Source organism: Anoplopoma fimbria, chromosome 14, assembly GCF_027596085.1.
Source record: "Anoplopoma fimbria isolate UVic2021 breed Golden Eagle Sablefish chromosome 14, Afim_UVic_2022, whole genome shotgun sequence".
Lineage (NCBI taxonomy): Eukaryota > Metazoa > Chordata > Actinopteri > Perciformes > Anoplopomatidae > Anoplopoma > Anoplopoma fimbria.
Genome location: NC_072462.1, coordinates 2,379,827 through 2,397,228, shown reverse-complemented (window position 1 = coordinate 2,397,228; position 17,402 = coordinate 2,379,827). Strand labels below are relative to the sequence as shown.

General features: G+C 38.6%; 1 protein-coding gene across 2 annotated transcripts; it reads left to right on the top strand.

Annotated features, from left to right (window-relative positions):
* Positions 1 to 320: 320 nt before the first annotated feature.
* ptpn11a (protein tyrosine phosphatase non-receptor type 11a) lies at positions 321 to 15,470 on the top strand. Of its 2 annotated transcripts, XM_054612310.1 has the most exons (16): positions 321 to 599; positions 2,518 to 2,640; positions 5,222 to 5,416; positions 6,428 to 6,620; positions 6,797 to 6,916; positions 7,001 to 7,114; positions 8,172 to 8,268; positions 8,368 to 8,465; positions 8,598 to 8,756; positions 9,533 to 9,664; positions 9,949 to 10,103; positions 10,242 to 10,309; positions 11,334 to 11,485; positions 11,564 to 11,682; positions 11,837 to 11,942; positions 12,700 to 12,782. In XM_054612310.1, the coding sequence occupies exons 1-15, from the start codon at positions 586 to 588 to the stop codon at positions 11,904 to 11,906; spliced, it is 1,809 nt and encodes a 602-aa protein (XP_054468285.1). In that variant the 5' UTR covers positions 321 to 585; the 3' UTR covers positions 11,907 to 11,942; positions 12,700 to 12,782. The 2 variants fall into 2 exon arrangements, with proteins under 2 accessions (XP_054468285.1, XP_054468286.1); XM_054612311.1 differs by lacking the exon at positions 11,837 to 11,942 and having other exon boundaries at positions 12,700 to 15,470.
* Positions 15,471 to 17,402: the final 1,932 nt, after the last annotated feature.

The following is a 17,402-nucleotide window of genomic DNA, read 5'->3' as shown; positions in this document are numbered from 1 at the left end:
ATATATATATATTTTTTTATATATATATTTTTATATATCTTTTATATATTTATATATATAAAAAATATAGTACCAGTCACAAAAAAGTAAGACATAATAATATTTATGTATATATTTTTTAAATATTCTTTTTATATATTTTTTATATATTTATTTATATTTATTTATATACTTATATATATATAATTATTGTTATTTTAACGCTAGCGCGGCAAACCTTTCCGGCGCCGCTCATAAAACTCCGCTCCCAGTGAGCATGCGCGGAGAGAAAGTTCTCGCACTCTTTGATGACGCGGCGCTGTATTTTGTCGCATGTTTGGTGACGTCAAACAGTCGACTTGCTGTGAAGTCTCCGGGGCCGAGGCCTAGAGACTTTTTTGTTTTGTTTTTTTGTGCCGCGTACATTATTTTTTTTGTTTTCTTTTCCCATGCCTGGCCTCTCTGGCCCGCCGTCCTGACCGGGTGTGAACCCATGAAGCACTTTATTCTGTGTTAGAAGCGGGAACCGGGTCGGAAGCGTTGGCGAGCTAACTGTGGCTAACTGCTAGCTGCCAGCGAGGAAGTGAGGGACACGAAGAAGAAAAGATGACATCCCGGAGGTAACGAGGAAGAACGGCGGGGGGGGGGGGGCTGAGTCTACACTACACTGTGTGTGTGTGTGTGTGTGTGGGGGGGGGGGAGTGTGTGAGAGAGTGTGGATGTGTCTGTGTGTGTGTGAGAGAGTGTGGATGTGTGTGTGTGTGTGAGTGAGTGAGTGAGAGAGATGTGTGTGTGGGGGGGGGTGTGAGTGAGTGAGAGAGTGTGTGTGAGGGGGGGTGTGAGAGAGAGAGTGTGTGTGGGGGGGGGAGTGTGTGTGAGAGAGAGAGTGTGTGTGTGGGGGGGGAGTGTGTGAGAGAGAGTGTGTGTGTGGGGGGGGGGAGTGTGTGTGAGAGAGAGAGTGTGTGTGTGGGGGGGGTGAGAGTGTGTGTGTGGGGGGGGGGGGGGGTGAGAGAGAGTGTGTGGGGGGAGAGGTGAGAGAGAGAGTGTGTGGGGGGGGGGAGTGTGAGAGAGAGAGTGTGTGTGTGGGGGGGGGTGGGGGGGGGTGAGTGTGAGAGAGAGAGTGTGTGTGTGTGTGGGTGTGTGAATAAAGCACAAAGTTGTTATTACAGGAAATGATCATTAAAAGTTAAAAAACCTCCTCAGGACCAAGAATCACAATCAGGTTTATTGATAAATAACTATGTTTACACACACAAGCAGTGGTGGAAATGTAACTAATACTATACTAGTATTACAAGTACAAGTTCAAGTTCCATGTACTTGTACTTTAGTTTCTCTGCTGCTGTATAGTTCTACTCCACCTACACATTCAGAGGTACTGTCTACTTGTTGTTATTAGTTACTTTGCAGATTTTGATTAATGACACAAGATATAATAACAGGAAATACAGAATTATGTTTTATTATATGTTATTTATCTCAGCTACACACTAGTATAAAGTAATTATACATTCATGCAATAATTATAATCCAGTAATATAATATATATGATCAGGGACGGGCCATTCTGCATAATTATTACATGTACTTTTCCTACTTTCAGTATATATTAATGCTAATACATTTGTACTTTTACTTAGGTAATGTCTTGAATGCCGGATGTATACTTGGAATAGAGTATTTTTACTCTGTGGTACTGCTATTTCTTGCTTCAGTAAAAAATCAGAGTACTTCTTCCAGCGCTGGTAAACATCATTACTATCTGTCATATATATATATATATATATATATACACAGTAGAAAGTAATAACAGTAGTAACGACATAATGACAATGTAAGCTAGATAAAGCACAAACATATTGATGTAAATATATATATATTATATTATACATCATAATTACTAAACCTCCTCAGTACCATGAATCAGAATCAGGTTTATGGCCATGTAGGTTTTCACATAAACAGACATTTCCATGTTTTTTTGGTGCATAATAATAATAATAAACACAGTAAGAGAAAATGAAGAAGCAAGTACTGAAGACTACTTGTACACACAACACTGAAGGGTTCTATATTCAGATCGAGAGAAAGAGAACATGCAGTGTGAGGACAGCGATGAACAAAGACGTTCTAAACACTGGCTGAGTCTCTTGGAGGATGAGACACGGATATTATGAAGCAAACAGGGAGACAGTGTTTGGGGGTGGGGGGTGAGAGAGAAAAGTCCTAAAATAGTCCAGTAGAAACAAAAAGAACCTTGATACTTAAACAGACAGAAAGTACACATGATATGATTTATGTTTGTTTTATGTTTTATGTGTTTTATTGTGGCTGCAAGACACATTTTTGCTTCGAGTTGAAGGGTGTACTTATGTTGCAACTGCAGGTTTTACATCTATCCATTGTTTTCAGTTAAAAAAAGGAGCAAACATGTTCTGCACACTGCTTTTTTATTGCATTATCAGAACATTTAAAGAAAGAAAACACTCAAAATGGACACAGCGTTGAAGCTGATGGTTGTTTTCTCTCCTCTTCCAGGTGGTTTCACCCCAACATCACAGGTGTGGAGGCTGAAAACCTCCTGCTGACTCGAGGAGTGGACGGGAGCTTTCTAGCCCGACCCAGTAAGAGTAATCCAGGAGACTTCACCCTCTCAGTACGGTAAGTGATGCGTACAGTACAGGATACAGTTTGATACCCTGTCAGCAATTTATAAATAAACGTTCTGGTGGGGAAGACAAGGATAAGAGTGCTGGCTTGATGTGTTTACGTTGGGTTCTTTTATTTTGAAAGGATTATTGTAGCCTCTATTAAGTGTACATGTATGTAGAGGCGGTTATTTCATGGTTTTTATTGTTACCAATATCAGGTGTGAGTATATTTAACAGTCTTTTAAAAAAAGCTTAATATGTTTTAGATAAAGTAGTCCTTCATAGATTAAATAATATAATGTAAAGGTGTAATTTATGAAATGTAAACAAAAAGGTAATAAAACAAGCACTACATCTGGACAACAAATAAATCCAGGTGATGGATGTCCTCTAATGCTTTTAAATGTTTGTTTACATTAATAACGTTTGTAAACACTGCAGCATAAATGGCCTGATGTGTTGCTATGATACGCTGAGGTTCAGACAAATGAAATGCTTCATCCATAAGTCAGCTATTACTATTCAAACTTGAGTTTGTGAACTAACTGCCAGTAACAAGATCAAATGCTTTTTGTGTAAAAACAGTATGGCTTTAATTGAATGGTAAATAACACGTACTTTGCTTTAAGGTGACCAGTCTGTTGTCTGTCTTACTTTATGTTGCACTAATCAATATTTAACAGACTTAGTGAGTGACCAGCTGGTGAACGTCGAGCCGCTACAGAGCCAGATATTTCACGTCAAAACAGATCTAAAAGGAGAGTAAATATTGGACTTGAATCTATCTGGTGCACACAGACATGATGATGTTGCTCTGGATGTGTAAACGGGCAGTTGTTTGCTCACACATGACATGACAACCACTTTATAAGATGATATGATGTGTCGGTGTTGTGTTTTTAGGGCCTGATAAATGTAATTGTGCTTGAATATGATTAAGTAAAAGGTCTCCACACAGAGTTCTGCTCCAACATAAGCATGAACTTTGTTGAATGAAACCAGCGTTACCCAAAGAAGGAAGCCCTTTACTAATAAAAAAGAGTTAGTGGTTTTGATCTCGGGGCCTGTCTCGACGTATCATTAACTTATTCCAGCTGACGCAGCCAAAGTTATTTGTGTCTCGGTCTCATATTTTTCGCTGCACAGTCTCTCATCTGACAGCACATTTACTTCATATGGAAACAAAACAAGTCGAGCTCCTCCGGTGGAAACGGGAGACATTTCCACGGGGAAACTCGTCGTCCAGCTGGTTCAAACCAGAACGTCTCCGTCTGTGCTCATTCTGCCAGACTTAACCAGAAGTCATTCAGGGTTACGATCTGTTCTCCTTTTTCTATTTTCTGAGATACTTGTCACCTACAATGACTCATCACAGTTTTATGGCACCAGTGTTTTATGGTTTTTGTCACAAAAAACTTTTTCCTTTTAAGAAAAAAATGATTCTCAGAACCTTTTTAATATTTTCTTTTTTTTTTGTCTCACCTTACATTATGGTCATATTACATTACATTACATTACATTACAGTCATTTAGCAGACGCTTTTATCCAAAGCGACTTACAGGAAGTGTATTCAACATAGGTATTCAAGAGGACTACTAGTCACCAGAAGTCATAAGTGCATCTCCTTTCTTAAACAAGCATCTTAAAGCATAAACCAGAGCAAAAGTATAGTGCAGAGGCAAACTACTACGAAAACAATAAGTGCAACAAACCAATACGAATGCAATAAGTGCTAAGTGGAAGGCTCAGGGTAGTGCTTCTTGAAGAGGTGAGTTTAAAGATGGGCAGTGACTCTGCTGTCCTGACGTCAGTGGGGAGTTCATTCCACCACTGAGGGGCCAGGACAGAAAAAAGCTGTGACCGGGTGGATCGGCCGCAGGGACCTCTGAGCGACGGGGCAACCAGTCGCCCCGAGGCAGCAGAGCCAAGTGGTCGGGCGGGGGTGTAGGGCTTGACCATGGCCTGGAGATAGGATATTAATCATAATACATGCAGGCTGCAGCATACAAAACACGCATTATGATGCAATTAGGGCAGCAATTAAGGATCCTTTTTCTTGATTAGTTGATCAATCGTTGCTCTATAATTTGTATACAAGTAAAAATGTAAAGAACACAATTGATGAAACGCGACATGATGTCATTTTAAAGTGATGTAAGACCAAGAAAAGAAGCAAAGCCTCACATTTGAGGAGCTTGAACTTGGTATTTTTTTACGTTTGTTTTTGAAAGGAAACGATTATTAAAATAGTTGCAGATAAGTTCAATCGACTAATCGCTTTTCTCTAAATAAAGCTATAAAGTATGATGTTGGACCAGCCTCCTGAGATGTTTTTGTCATTTTTTGTCAAAACATAAACTGATTATGACTCTGCAGCACATTTAACTAAATAAAGATGAAATAATTGTCATATCTAATTTATTAATAATGCTTCATTTACTCCTTATGTGAGATTAAGTGAGAAGATACTTAACATAAGTAGTGTGATTTTTTGATTTGTTTACGTCCCTTATTGATGATGTCGTGGCCCCACCTGATAGAATTTCCCTTTTAAATGATTGTGCTTTTTTTATTTATTTTTTTCCTGCAGGCGAAATGGCGCCGTCACCCACATCAAGATCCAGAACACGGGGGACTACTACGACCTGTACGGCGGGGAGAAGTTTGCCACTCTGGCGGAGCTGGTGCAGTATTACATGGAGCATCACGGGCAGCTGAAAGAGAAGAACGGAGACGTGATCGAGCTCAAGTATCCGCTCAACTGTGCCGACCCGACCTCAGAGCGGTGAGTGACGACCACCACGCCGGATGGGATAGTTTTATGAGTGTTTACCTGCCAGCTCCACCTTTGATTCATTTTATTATTATATTTATTAATGACAAATCTTCAAATTTCTGTATTGTTTTGGCTACATTTTCATGCTGCAGCTGTAACTTGAGGGTGATCTGTATTTGGGGTATTTTATTGTGGAAGCAATAAAACAAAACAACTTTTAACATAACCTGAAACTGCTGAGTTTCTAAGAATTAGGTCTTTTTTCAAAGATTGTATATAAGAAGTGGACGTAGTCATTGTGACGTCACCCATTGGTTTGTGGACGGATGTTTTGAAGCCTTTATTCAGCGATTTGGCCGTCGTCATCTTGACTTTTTGCAACCGGCGAACAAAAGTGACCATATTTGGAATAACAGGGAGGGACGTAGAGACGCCGTATACGTCTCTGGTGTCGACCTGTCAATCAGTGTGTAGCCCCGCCCTAAAGCATCCCCTGCTTTATGGTCTGTTTGACTCTAAATGGAGCATCATTTACTAAATGAACATCATGCTGTATTGAAGAAGACTTGAAACTAGAGATTGAGACCATAAACTCATGTTTACAATGTTTACTGAGGGAATAAATCAAGAGAGAAGTAGAGTCATTTTCTCATAGACTTCTATACAACCAGAGGAGTCGCCCCCTGATGGACAGGAGAGGGAATGCAGCTTTTAAGACACAGGAGTTCTACCGATCTGCCCATTAAATCAACTAAACGATTGTTCTACAGAATTAGGTGAATGTTAGCTGATTAAGAATTTTGTTGGTCAAGGACAGCACTACTCCACACCTGTAAGACATTTTGACATGACTCTTTTCTTCATAGTGTAACAAAGCTGTAATGTACAATAAACAAAAATGTAAGCTTTGTATATAATGTAATGTCTTTTGCCCTTGATGAACCATGCTTGTAAACAATAAACATCCATGAAATTATTTTTCCCAACATATTTTGACCCTCTTGCGTCCTTTTCTGTCAGATGGTTCCACGGACACTTGTCGGGTCGGGAGGCCGAGAAGCTGCTGACGGAGAAAGGGAAGAACGGCAGCTTCCTGGTGAGAGAGAGCCAGAGCCACCCGGGGGATTTCGTCCTGTCGGTCCGGACGGGAGACGACAAGACGGACAGCAGTGACAACAAACCCAAAGTCACCCACGTCATGATCCGCTGCCAGGTAAACACACTCCTCAATGCTTTGTTAAGATAAGATAAGATCTCATGCACACACTTTTTCTGTGATTTATCTGCATCTCTTGAATGCTACATGTGGATGTTTTGATTGTCTTGTGATAACGAGACGGTGTCTTTTTTTTATTTTTTATTTTTTTTTTTTTATTTTTTATTTTTTAGCCTGACCTGAAGTACGACGTGGGCGGAGGGGAGAAGTTTGACTCCCTCACCGACCTGGTAGAGCACTACAAGAAGAACCCCATGGTGGAAACCCTGGGCACCGTGCTTCAGCTCAAACAGGTACTGCTAACGTCCGTTTCATTCATTCTTTTTTACCGTTTAAGCTTATAAAATGACGCTGTTGACTCCTACTCTCCTCCTCAGCCCCTGAACACTACTCGTATCAACGCTGCAGAGATCGAAAGTCGAGTGAGGGAGCTGAGCAAACTAGCGGAGGCCACGGACAAGGTCAAACAGGGCTTCTGGGAAGAGTTTGAGGTGAGTGCTTCTGTTTATGTCACCTCACAATATGAATGCTAAATCGTGAGTTCTGGATATGTGTTTAACCCTCTGAACGCCAAGCAGTTTCATGACATTTTTCTCTCTGTGACTTTGATTTTCACTGCAATATAAAAGTCCTGCACCTCTATGGAAACAGAACAATCATGGCTAGAAGTAGAGAGAACTCAAACATGTCTTTTGTGCAGTGGAACAGAATTATAATGCCATAAATCATTAAAAAAACGCAACTTGAATTTATTTGATAATATATTCTACAAAACATTTAAAACAATGTAATCTAAATATTCAACATTTTTTCACAAGTGTTACCAATGTTGGAAAAAAAAGGAGGCTCTATGCGCTTTATAGATTTATCTATTTACATATTTACAGCCTCTCCTCTCCTCTTTGCTCTGTGTTCAGCAGCAGTTTCATAGATTTTTTTTGTTACATGACTGTTGGTGTCACCCGAGTCAATCATGGCTTCTTAGTTGCTCTGAGAAGCTCAGAATTTAATGTTTTTTACAGAATCTGGTTAAAGCAAACAGTCTATTTGGGGTTAATTTATTAATGAGACACTTAGAATAAAGTGTTTTTGATGAAATATCAAAATTTTAAGCCTTGATTCGGCTGCTATATCTGACAAAAGCGTTTGTCACACTTGATGTTCAAGGACCTTCAAAAAGATGAAAATCTGACGATAAAGACGGGTTTTGTGGTTGAGGGTCATCATGTCAAAACTTATTGTATGTCATGATATCATATTTGATCGTGTCTTATAATGTTGAATCTTACTGTTTCGTATCTTATCATATTTGATCATTTCATATCTTATCGTGTCGTATGATATTCTATCCTATGGTATGCCATCCAATTATATCTTGTCCCATCATATCGTATAGTGTCGTATCTTATCATATCTAATCGCATCCAATCCTCTCTTATCATATCCTATTGTCTGGCATCTTATCGTTTCATATAGTTGGTTGTAAACAGCATGCTGATATTTAACTCTCCTCTCTCTCTCTCTCTCTCTCTCTCTCTCTCCATGCAGACTTTGCAGCAACAGGAGTGCAAACTGCTCTACAGTCGCAAAGAAGGCCAGAGAGCAGAGAACAAAAACAAGAACAGATACAAGAACATTCTGCCTTGTGAGGAAAAACCCGACTGCTCTTTGACTAAAAAAACAACCTTTCACTTTCACCTGAGCGGGATTTTAAAAACTTTACTGTTTGTGTTTGTGTTTGCAGTCGACCACACGCGTGTGGTTCTGAATGACAGGGACCCAAATGAGCCGGGCTCTGACTACATCAATGCCAATATCATCATGGTAGTATCTGCTGTCATGGTAAAGAAAAAACACACGTTTATTCTGTTCTTGATAATATTTATAAGATATATATAATATATATGTGCTGTTTTTTCTCTTCATTATCAGTATTCAGCTGACTGTCTGTGTTTTTTATGTGTGTTTGTGCAGCCGGAGCTGGACCCAAAGTGCAACAGTACGAAGGTGAAGAAGAGCTACATCGCCACTCAGGGCTGTCTGCAGAACACCATCAGTGACTTCTGGAGGATGGTGTTTCAGGAGAACTCACGGGTCATCGTGATGACGACCAAAGAGGTGGAGAGAGGGAAGGTGAGCCAAACGGATGTTATACCAGACCGAAGAACGTTAATACTCTTCTTATTCCTCAATAATACAAAAGCATCAGGTTTTGGTGTCATTTACCAGCGGTGGAATATGTATTCAGATCCTTTACTTAAGTAGAAATACAAATCCAGAAGTCTAAAAATGCTCTTTTTAAAAGAAAAAATCCAGAACCCAGAATGTTACTCAATAAAAAGTACAGAAGTATGATCAGCATTTGCTAAAAGTATAAAAAGTTAAAGTAATCATTATGCAGAACAGCTCCTTTTACAGTGTTATATTTATAAAATGATTCTTATAATTATTATTATTCTGTTTTTCTCACTAACATATACCTAAAGTAGTATTAAATGTTGCAGTTTGTCAATGTGGAGCTACATTAGTAATATAGTACTGCATCATATCATTTAAATATATCAGATTTCTTTAAATCTAAAAAGTAACCAGTAACTTTCGGTGATAAATAATTGTAGTGAAGTTAAAAGTACAATTTTACAATACCTGTACCTTACTTGACTATTTTCATTTTCTGTCCGTTCTACTCAAATGCATCTCATAGGAGTATAACGGTTACTTTTGGTACTTTAAGTATATTTTGATGCTTATATTTTTGTAATTTTACTTAATTTTGAGTGCAGGACTTTTACTTTTAACAGAGTATTTCTACACTGTGGTATCACTACTTTTACTTGCTTCCACTTCTGCTTATTAAGCAGCAGCATCAGAGGAAAACATGTGAATGTTATGTTATTGTGTCCTTTCAGAGTAAATGTGTGAAGTACTGGCCCGACATGTCGGCTCTGAAGGAGTACGGAGCGATGAGAGTTCGCAACGTCAGAGAGACGTCTGCACACGACTACATCCTACGAGAACTCAAGCTGTCCAAAGTGGGACAGGTAAGTTCTGTTTGTGTGTATAAACATGGATTAACCAAAGAAAAATCTATTAATACATTTATAGGATTTTCATTGGTTAAGAAAATAATCAAGGATCACATATTTTCTGTTTAGCAGTTCTTGCAAAAGCGTAGAAAAAACTTTGTAAAAAAGTATTCATGACAAAAACAACAGTTTGAAAATATCCCCAGATGTGTAAAGGCCTTTATCCTTTAAAAAAGAACCTCAGTATTAATGTATTGAGGTTGTAATTAAACTTTATTGTTGCTCTCTGCTGTTTCCAGGGCAACACAGAACGTACCGTCTGGCAGTACCACTTCAGGGCCTGGCCGGACCACGGCGTCCCCACCGACCCGGGCGGCGTTCTGGACTTCCTGGAGGAGGTCAACCTGAAGCAGGAGAGCATTCTGGACGCCGGGCCTATCGCTGTACACTGCAGGTAAACACACACACACACACACACACACACACACACACACACACACACACACACACACACTGGAAACAAATACTTTATCCATAGATCCTCTGTCACAGTCTTTTTGTTACCTCAAAGACTTTCTCTGTTGTTCCTCAGTGCGGGGATCGGGAGGACAGGAACGTTTATAGTGATCGACATCCTGATAGATGTGATCAGAGAAAAAGGTGAGTCCAGCTAATGTTTACTTTGTCTCAAGTGTCTTTCATCCGGGTGAGTTAAGACAGTTTTCGTTTACACATGTGTGATTACAAATGAGTTTTAATTCCTGGACTCTGGTGGTGATGCACATGAAGCTGTTTAACTGACAAAAACACCAGAAGAACTGCTTTTGCAGTTTATTTACAATAATTAACATTAACATCCACTATACCTTTCTTACTTTGCTGCTACTGACCACACTATGTTTCTCAAACTTTAATTTCTCTTGTATAGTTTCTATTTTATTTTCAATTAATTTGATCTGTATTTTACGTACCCTTAACTGGATAAGCAGGTTACGGAGAATGAATGAATGAATGTATTTTTCGTTCCTTGTGCTGCTGCAACAGCTGAACGGCTAAATGGTTTTGGGACAAAATACATTTCTGATCTTCTGATACATTATCATAACCTCCCAGGTCGTCTGGGGACAGATCTGCTTTCTCTCCCCAGAACTCAAACTTTACATGGAGAAGCAGCGTTCAGTTATTCTGCACCACACATCTGGATTAAACCCTCATAAAACTGCAGATCTGCTGCAATCGCACTTCTTTTAAATCAAATGTTTGTTTTCTTGCACACTCCACTGTGACTTTTATTCCTGTTTTTAATACCTGTCTTATTCTAACTTGACTTGTTGTTTGTCTCCATTCTTTCGGCTCTTTAATGTCTATTTTTAATTAAAATCTTTATGTGTTTCTTTTGCACATTGTCTCCAGGCTTTCAGCATTTTATGTTGCTGAAATGTGCTATAAAAATATGCTCTACTTGCCATGAATTTCCGCCTATAGTGATCAATAAAAGATCATCTTAAATTCAGCAGCTGGAGTACAACTTTTCTATAAACTAACACAAACACACGGATGATTCATATTTAGGAGCCACAAACGTTTTATCACCTTCACAGACTGCTGTGTTTCAGAGACTCATAATGTCGGTAGTGTTTATGTCCCAAGTATAAGATATTGGGGGTTTTTTTCCGTTCTGCAGGAGTGGACTGTGACATCGACGTTCCCAAAACCATCCAGATGGTTCGCTCCCAGCGCTCTGGGATGGTGCAGACGGAGGCCCAGTACAGATTCATCTATATGGCCGTGCAGCACTACATCGAAACGTTGCAGAGACGCATCGAGGAGGAGCAGGTGTGTAGTGGATTTGGTTTCATCGTCTTATTTCCCCTGTTCCTGTCTCCTAAACTTCCTGTGTTCTCTCCTCTGCAGAAAAGTAAGATTAAAGGGCGCGAGTACACCAACATTAAGTACTCTTTGTCCGACCTGACGGGAGGAGAGCAGAGCCCTTTGCCTCCTTGTACTCCTATTCCTACTCCCACCTGCACAGAGTGAGTAAAGAGCTGCTGTTAAACTGATTAATGTTATATTTAAACAGCTTGTTACGAAACCCCTCGTCGCTTAGTTTCTCATGAAAGTGTGTGCGTGTGTGTGTGTGTGTGTGTCTGTGTGTGTCTGTGTGTGTGTGTGTGTGTGCATTGGCAGGATGAGGGAGGACAGCTCCAGAGTGTATGAGAACGTTGGCCTGATGCAGCAGCAGAAGAGCTTCAGATGAGACTCACCTTTGACCCCAGTGCTCTATCAGTTCCGGGTAAATGAACTGACATGCTGCTCATTTAGAAAATAAACTATATGAGACAGTAAATACTCCAGCCAAACATGAGCCAGCAGTGAAAAACAAAGGCTGGACATTTGATAACTGCATTTAAACCTGTAAAATAAGAGCTCACATGGTTAATTCAGCATAATGTAGATTACAGGTCTTCTTTCATTCCTGTTTGCTAACGTGTTCATTCATAATTATTTCATAATGTCATAATATATCGTATATTTCCAGCTTGTTCCGCTGCCCTCAAGTAGCAAATCTTTTTTTTTTTTGTTTTTAAACTCTTAACTAAGAAATACTGTGTCTTACGGGTCTTAAAGCTGCATTCTCTCTCCTGTCCACCAGGGGGCGACTCCTCTGGTTGTATAGAAGTCTATGAGAAAATGACTCTACTTCTCTCTTGATTTATTCCCTCAGTAAACATTGTAAACATGAGTTTATGGTCTCAATCTCTAGTTTCAAGTCTTCTTCAATACAGCATGATGTTCATTTAGTAAATGATGCTCCATTTAGAGTCAAACAGACCATAAAGCAGGGGATGCTTTAGGGCGGGGCTACACACTGATTGACAGGTCGACACCAGAGACGTATACGGCGTCTCTACGTCACTCCTCCTCAGTCCAAATTTTGTAACTTCCGTTTATTGGTTGCAAAAACAACAACATGGAGCTGCAGCTGTGAGGTAAATAAAGTATTTTTACTGACTGAACATTAATTGTTTTTATCCTTCTGTCTCTTTCAGGATCACGATACCTGACAGTTTTTTTCGCCAGCCACACCTTGACGCCTGAGACTTGTAATGACATGGAACAATGGAAAAAACACACACACACACACACACACACACACACACACACACACACACACACACACACACACACACACATATGAGAGAGACCAGACACCAGGGTCCTCCTGTTCATGAACATTTTGCCCTCCAGTTGAATTCTAAACCACTGTGATGATCATCAGAAGAGCCTTTGAGAAGCCTAACATGCTAAATCCTGCTACTAATCCACCGTTCTGGGGTTTAGTTTTGTAAATCTCACCCCAACAAGGGCTGTGATCACTCTCCTCAGAGGGGGGGAACCTAGCTAACCTTTGCTCATTTTTATGTTTTTTATTTTATTAACCAAAGGAAGGTTATGTAGGTTTGTTTTGTAGACAGAAGTGAGGAGGTTTATTTTTAGAGGCTTGTGCCAAAACCATGATTTCATCCACATTTCATTAATCGTCTTTATTCTGCCAGTTTAAAGCGGTGGGAGACGTATTTGTGCACAAAACTCCCAGTTCTTATTGTCTAGTTTTCACTTAATATATAGAATAATGTTTCTGAATGAAGAACTATTGGCATTGTAGTGTAACAACATATTTACTGTTGATCGTAATCCACTTCTAAACATGAATTTCTTTTTTTTTTGGCGCCAGAACTGCCTTTAAGAGAGACTTTAATTCAGGCTTTTTATTTTTTTTTTACGTTCTCATGATGTTAATGTTTTTTTCTGTTTTGTGTCTGTTAGTTAACCATTCCTGAGCTCAAGCCGAACGCCCTTTATTGCTGCTCTTTTTATTTAGCAGCACAGTTTCATTGGTGGATTTATAAATAATCTGACCTGCGGTTTAAAGAGGAGCTTCTTCAGTTTGTCGTTTTCAGGCATCGCCACCGACGCACGGCCGCCAAAAAAACAACTTTGTTTTTTTACGTTTTTTTGTCATTACTTCTTGTTTATTTCTTCTTTTTTTTAAAAAGACAAATGCCTTTTTTGTATACCATTGCGTATTTTGAGCACCACATGTACTTAATTTTAAGAGTCACTGTTTTAAGAAGCAATTCCACATCTCTCAGCTTTGTTGTTCTAGATCGTTCTCCCCGTGATCGTCAGCTGGATTCAGTAGTTCACACACACACACACACACACACACACACACACACACACACACACTTTTCTTGTCTTTCTGATAATATTAATCAAAGTAAAGCAGTAAAACAGGAATATTTCAACATTGTGGGAACATTTGCTCGTTTACTTTCTTGCAAAGAGTTCCATGAGAAGATCGATGCCAATCTCATGTCTGCAAAGCCGGTTTTCTCACATGAACTACTTACAAACGTCCAGAGCATCAGGTCTGCATATTTGTCCGCAAAATTCGCAGCCATTTCACACGTTATGCAACAGAAAACATGCAAAAACACAACTTTCACAGCTAGCCTGACTCTGTCAAAAAGTAATATAAATCCACCTAATAGCACCTCTAAAGCGCACTTATTAACACGCTCTAACTCGTTTGTGTAAACTGTACAATAACAAAAAAGGTTAAAAAAATGACGCGTCAATCACATGTTGAAGTCCACAGGCTAGCTGTTTCCCCCTGCTTCCAGGCTTTATGCTAAACTAAGCTAATCCCCTGCCAGACATGAGAATGGTGTCAATCTTTTCATCTAACTCTCGGCAAGAAAGCAGAACATCAAACCATTTCCTTTTAACTTCATCTTCACAATCAGCTGCAGTATTTCAGGGGGAATCTGATGTGTTGAATCAGCGTTATTATTATTTAAACGAGACTCCACAACACTCATTTCAAACGCGTTGCCTCAGTATTGTTCTTTTTGTTTTTTGTCAAGCCTTCTCATCACTACGCCTTCAGAATCTGCAGTCCCTGAGATTGCACTTCTTGTAACAGTGCTGACTCTCAGATTTTCAGAAGAAACGGAAAAGAAGCGTCTCTCCTCTTTGCCTTGAGGGACGGTTCTCTACAACCACTGATTTGAAAAGCTTCTTCTGTAACATTTTAAACAAAAAGAAAATCATGAAATCAGTGTTTTTTTGGGGGGGAGCAAGTGTTCTTTGAAATGATTCCTCTCCTCCCGAGGTGAAACGCCCTCCACTGACTGATCTCCTGTAGTTTGGTGAACTGTATGCAGTTTTTAATCGCCATAACGGATGACTTTGTTCTCGTCTCATGTTTCGTGGAGCGCTTGCTTTGTGCCGTTTTTTTTTTGTGTCCAGTTTGTGTTTCTTCTTTGAGATTTGTGCGGCCTTTTCTTGTTTTTACTCCCCAGATGATAAAACCGCTTTTTCCATTGGATCATGTAAGCAATGTAGATGCATAGACGTGCCTTCTATGCATATGCCTATGTGTATGTGATAGCTATTAAAAATAAAAAACAACAGTGCTCTTTAGTTCCATCGCCATTCAAGAACCTGTAACACTTAAATGTGAATTCTGAACAAAAAAGAAAAGACAAAAAAAAACGGTGATCGCAATGCAAACAAACTATATTTTTTAACATGTATATTGTACATGAGTACCTGGTAGAGGAGAATGTACTTACTAAAACATATCTACTTGCCATTAAGATATACCGTATGTATATTCCTACAGCTTTCTCTCTCTGTGACTCACAGGAGCGACCTCTCAGAGCTTCAGAGGTTTATTGTATGACTTTCAATGCAGTTAACCGTGTTAACTTCCTCAGTAACAATAAATGAAAAGGCTCACGCCTCATTAAGACCATGTCTCTTTGTTTCTGCTTATGTGTTTGTGTTTATTTAAACTATATTTAATCTATCAACTGATTGCATAAAACATAATCACTTCGTAATGAAAATGTAATGCCACTTAATTTAAATGATTCAGGTATTTTACTTTGAAAACCGTCCATCTAAATATACATTTTGTGGTTTAGATTTATTAGAGTTCACACATTTAGTTTGAATGAAAAAAACAACAAATATATTGTAATATCTTTAATAAAATGCCTCCATGTGATGATATTAAGACGATATTGTTGAGGTGAGGTTTTGCTGCTTTTACTAAATATGAATTAATTTCTCATTAATATGGAAACAATGATCAAGTGGTTAAAGATAAATAATAGAACAGCCTGTGTTCTTTACTTTATAAACAGATATCTAGGCTCATATCAATATCATATCTATATATTCGGCCCTACGCGCTACAGTGATGTCACAGTGTACTGCAGGGAGAGTCGGTACACTGTGACATCACTGAATTCTCTTTGATACGGAAATATTTGAATTTAGGAGTTTTGTTTTGTTTATTGATGTTTGTTTCGTTATTTACACATGAAAAAGAAGTATAAAGATGCAAAAATATAATTTGTATTATATTATCATAATATATTATTTCTAATTTGCGAGGGGAAAGTGAGGTAGAATTACCTAAAAAAAACCCAGAGGCTTGTAAAGTGTAATTTTAGGGCAATATATACAGTAAAGTAACAAACTAAATACTGTTTAATATACCAAATAATATCTATGTCTAAAGGATCAATTCACCAGGTGAGTAAATAAAAATGTTAAAAGGAAAAATATCATTCAGATCATATACAAGTGCTCGGTTTTAAAAATGTAAACATTTGAAGTGACTCTCCAGACTTGTTGTTCCTCATCTGTCCACCAGGTGTCCTCACACTTTTCCCAGCAGCTCCAGTCACCTGACTCCAACATCCACCTGCTCACCTGTTCCTCGTTATCCAATTAGCCCTCACAGTGCTTTAACCGTCTCCACCTGTGACTCTATCTGAATCTGCACTCTAACCCTTTAATCCTGAAACCTTCACCTGCCAGTGAGCTTATGCATCTCCATGTTCCCAATACTTTTATTTTGTATTATTATGTTTTATTTTAATCACAAATCCCTCAAAAGAAACATCCAGATATCTATTTATTAAAAGGCTTTGAATGATATATTTAATTAAGGGTATTAGTTAGTTTCTTAATGACCTGATACTGTTAGTGAATGTAGAACAAACTAAACAAAAAATATATATATCTTTTTTTAATCTGTACTAGTATGTTTAAAGGGTAAATTCATCAAAATAACAAAAAAAAACATTGAATTAAAATTAGAAAATGCTAAATATTCTTAAAACTTGTATGTGCTTGCTGCTAAGAATTGCTGAAAATTAGTTGAAATGTTAAAATAAATTTAAATGACATAACAAAATGGATATATATTCTGTTCCTTAAATGTATTCTTTATGTTACAAATTAAAATGTGTTTTTAATATTTTATTTTGAGTTAATTAATTTAAAACTCATCTCTAACTGAGCTTATAGAGGAGTTGCGTTTTGGAGGACAAAGTGCCAAGTGCAGTTTAAATCTTTACAAAAGTGAATAACGCTTACACACACACACACACACACACACACACACACACACACACACACACACACACACACACACACACACACACACACACACACACACACACACACACACACACACACACACCACTCCATGCTGCATTTTCAAAAGATCTTACTCAGTATTTTGGCCACTCGGGCTCAAAAGAACAACCTGTAAACACAACATTGAAACATTATCACTTGATAAAGTGGGTTTTATGGGGAACCCATTAATAAACAGTTAACATCCAGCAGATGTTGAACAACACCAACATTCATATTAAGTCTTGTT

What these genes read in the sequence shown, in the direction of transcription:
- ptpn11a (XM_054612310.1), top strand. An exon ending in CCGTGCTTCAGCTCAAACAG is followed by an intron (nt 6,917 to 7,000) that starts GTACTGCTAACG and finishes TCTCCTCCTCAG; the next exon opens with CCCCTGAACACTACTCGTAT. An exon ending in GCTTCTGGGAAGAGTTTGAG is followed by an intron (nt 7,115 to 8,171) that starts GTGAGTGCTTCT and finishes CTCTCCATGCAG; the next exon opens with ACTTTGCAGCAACAGGAGTG.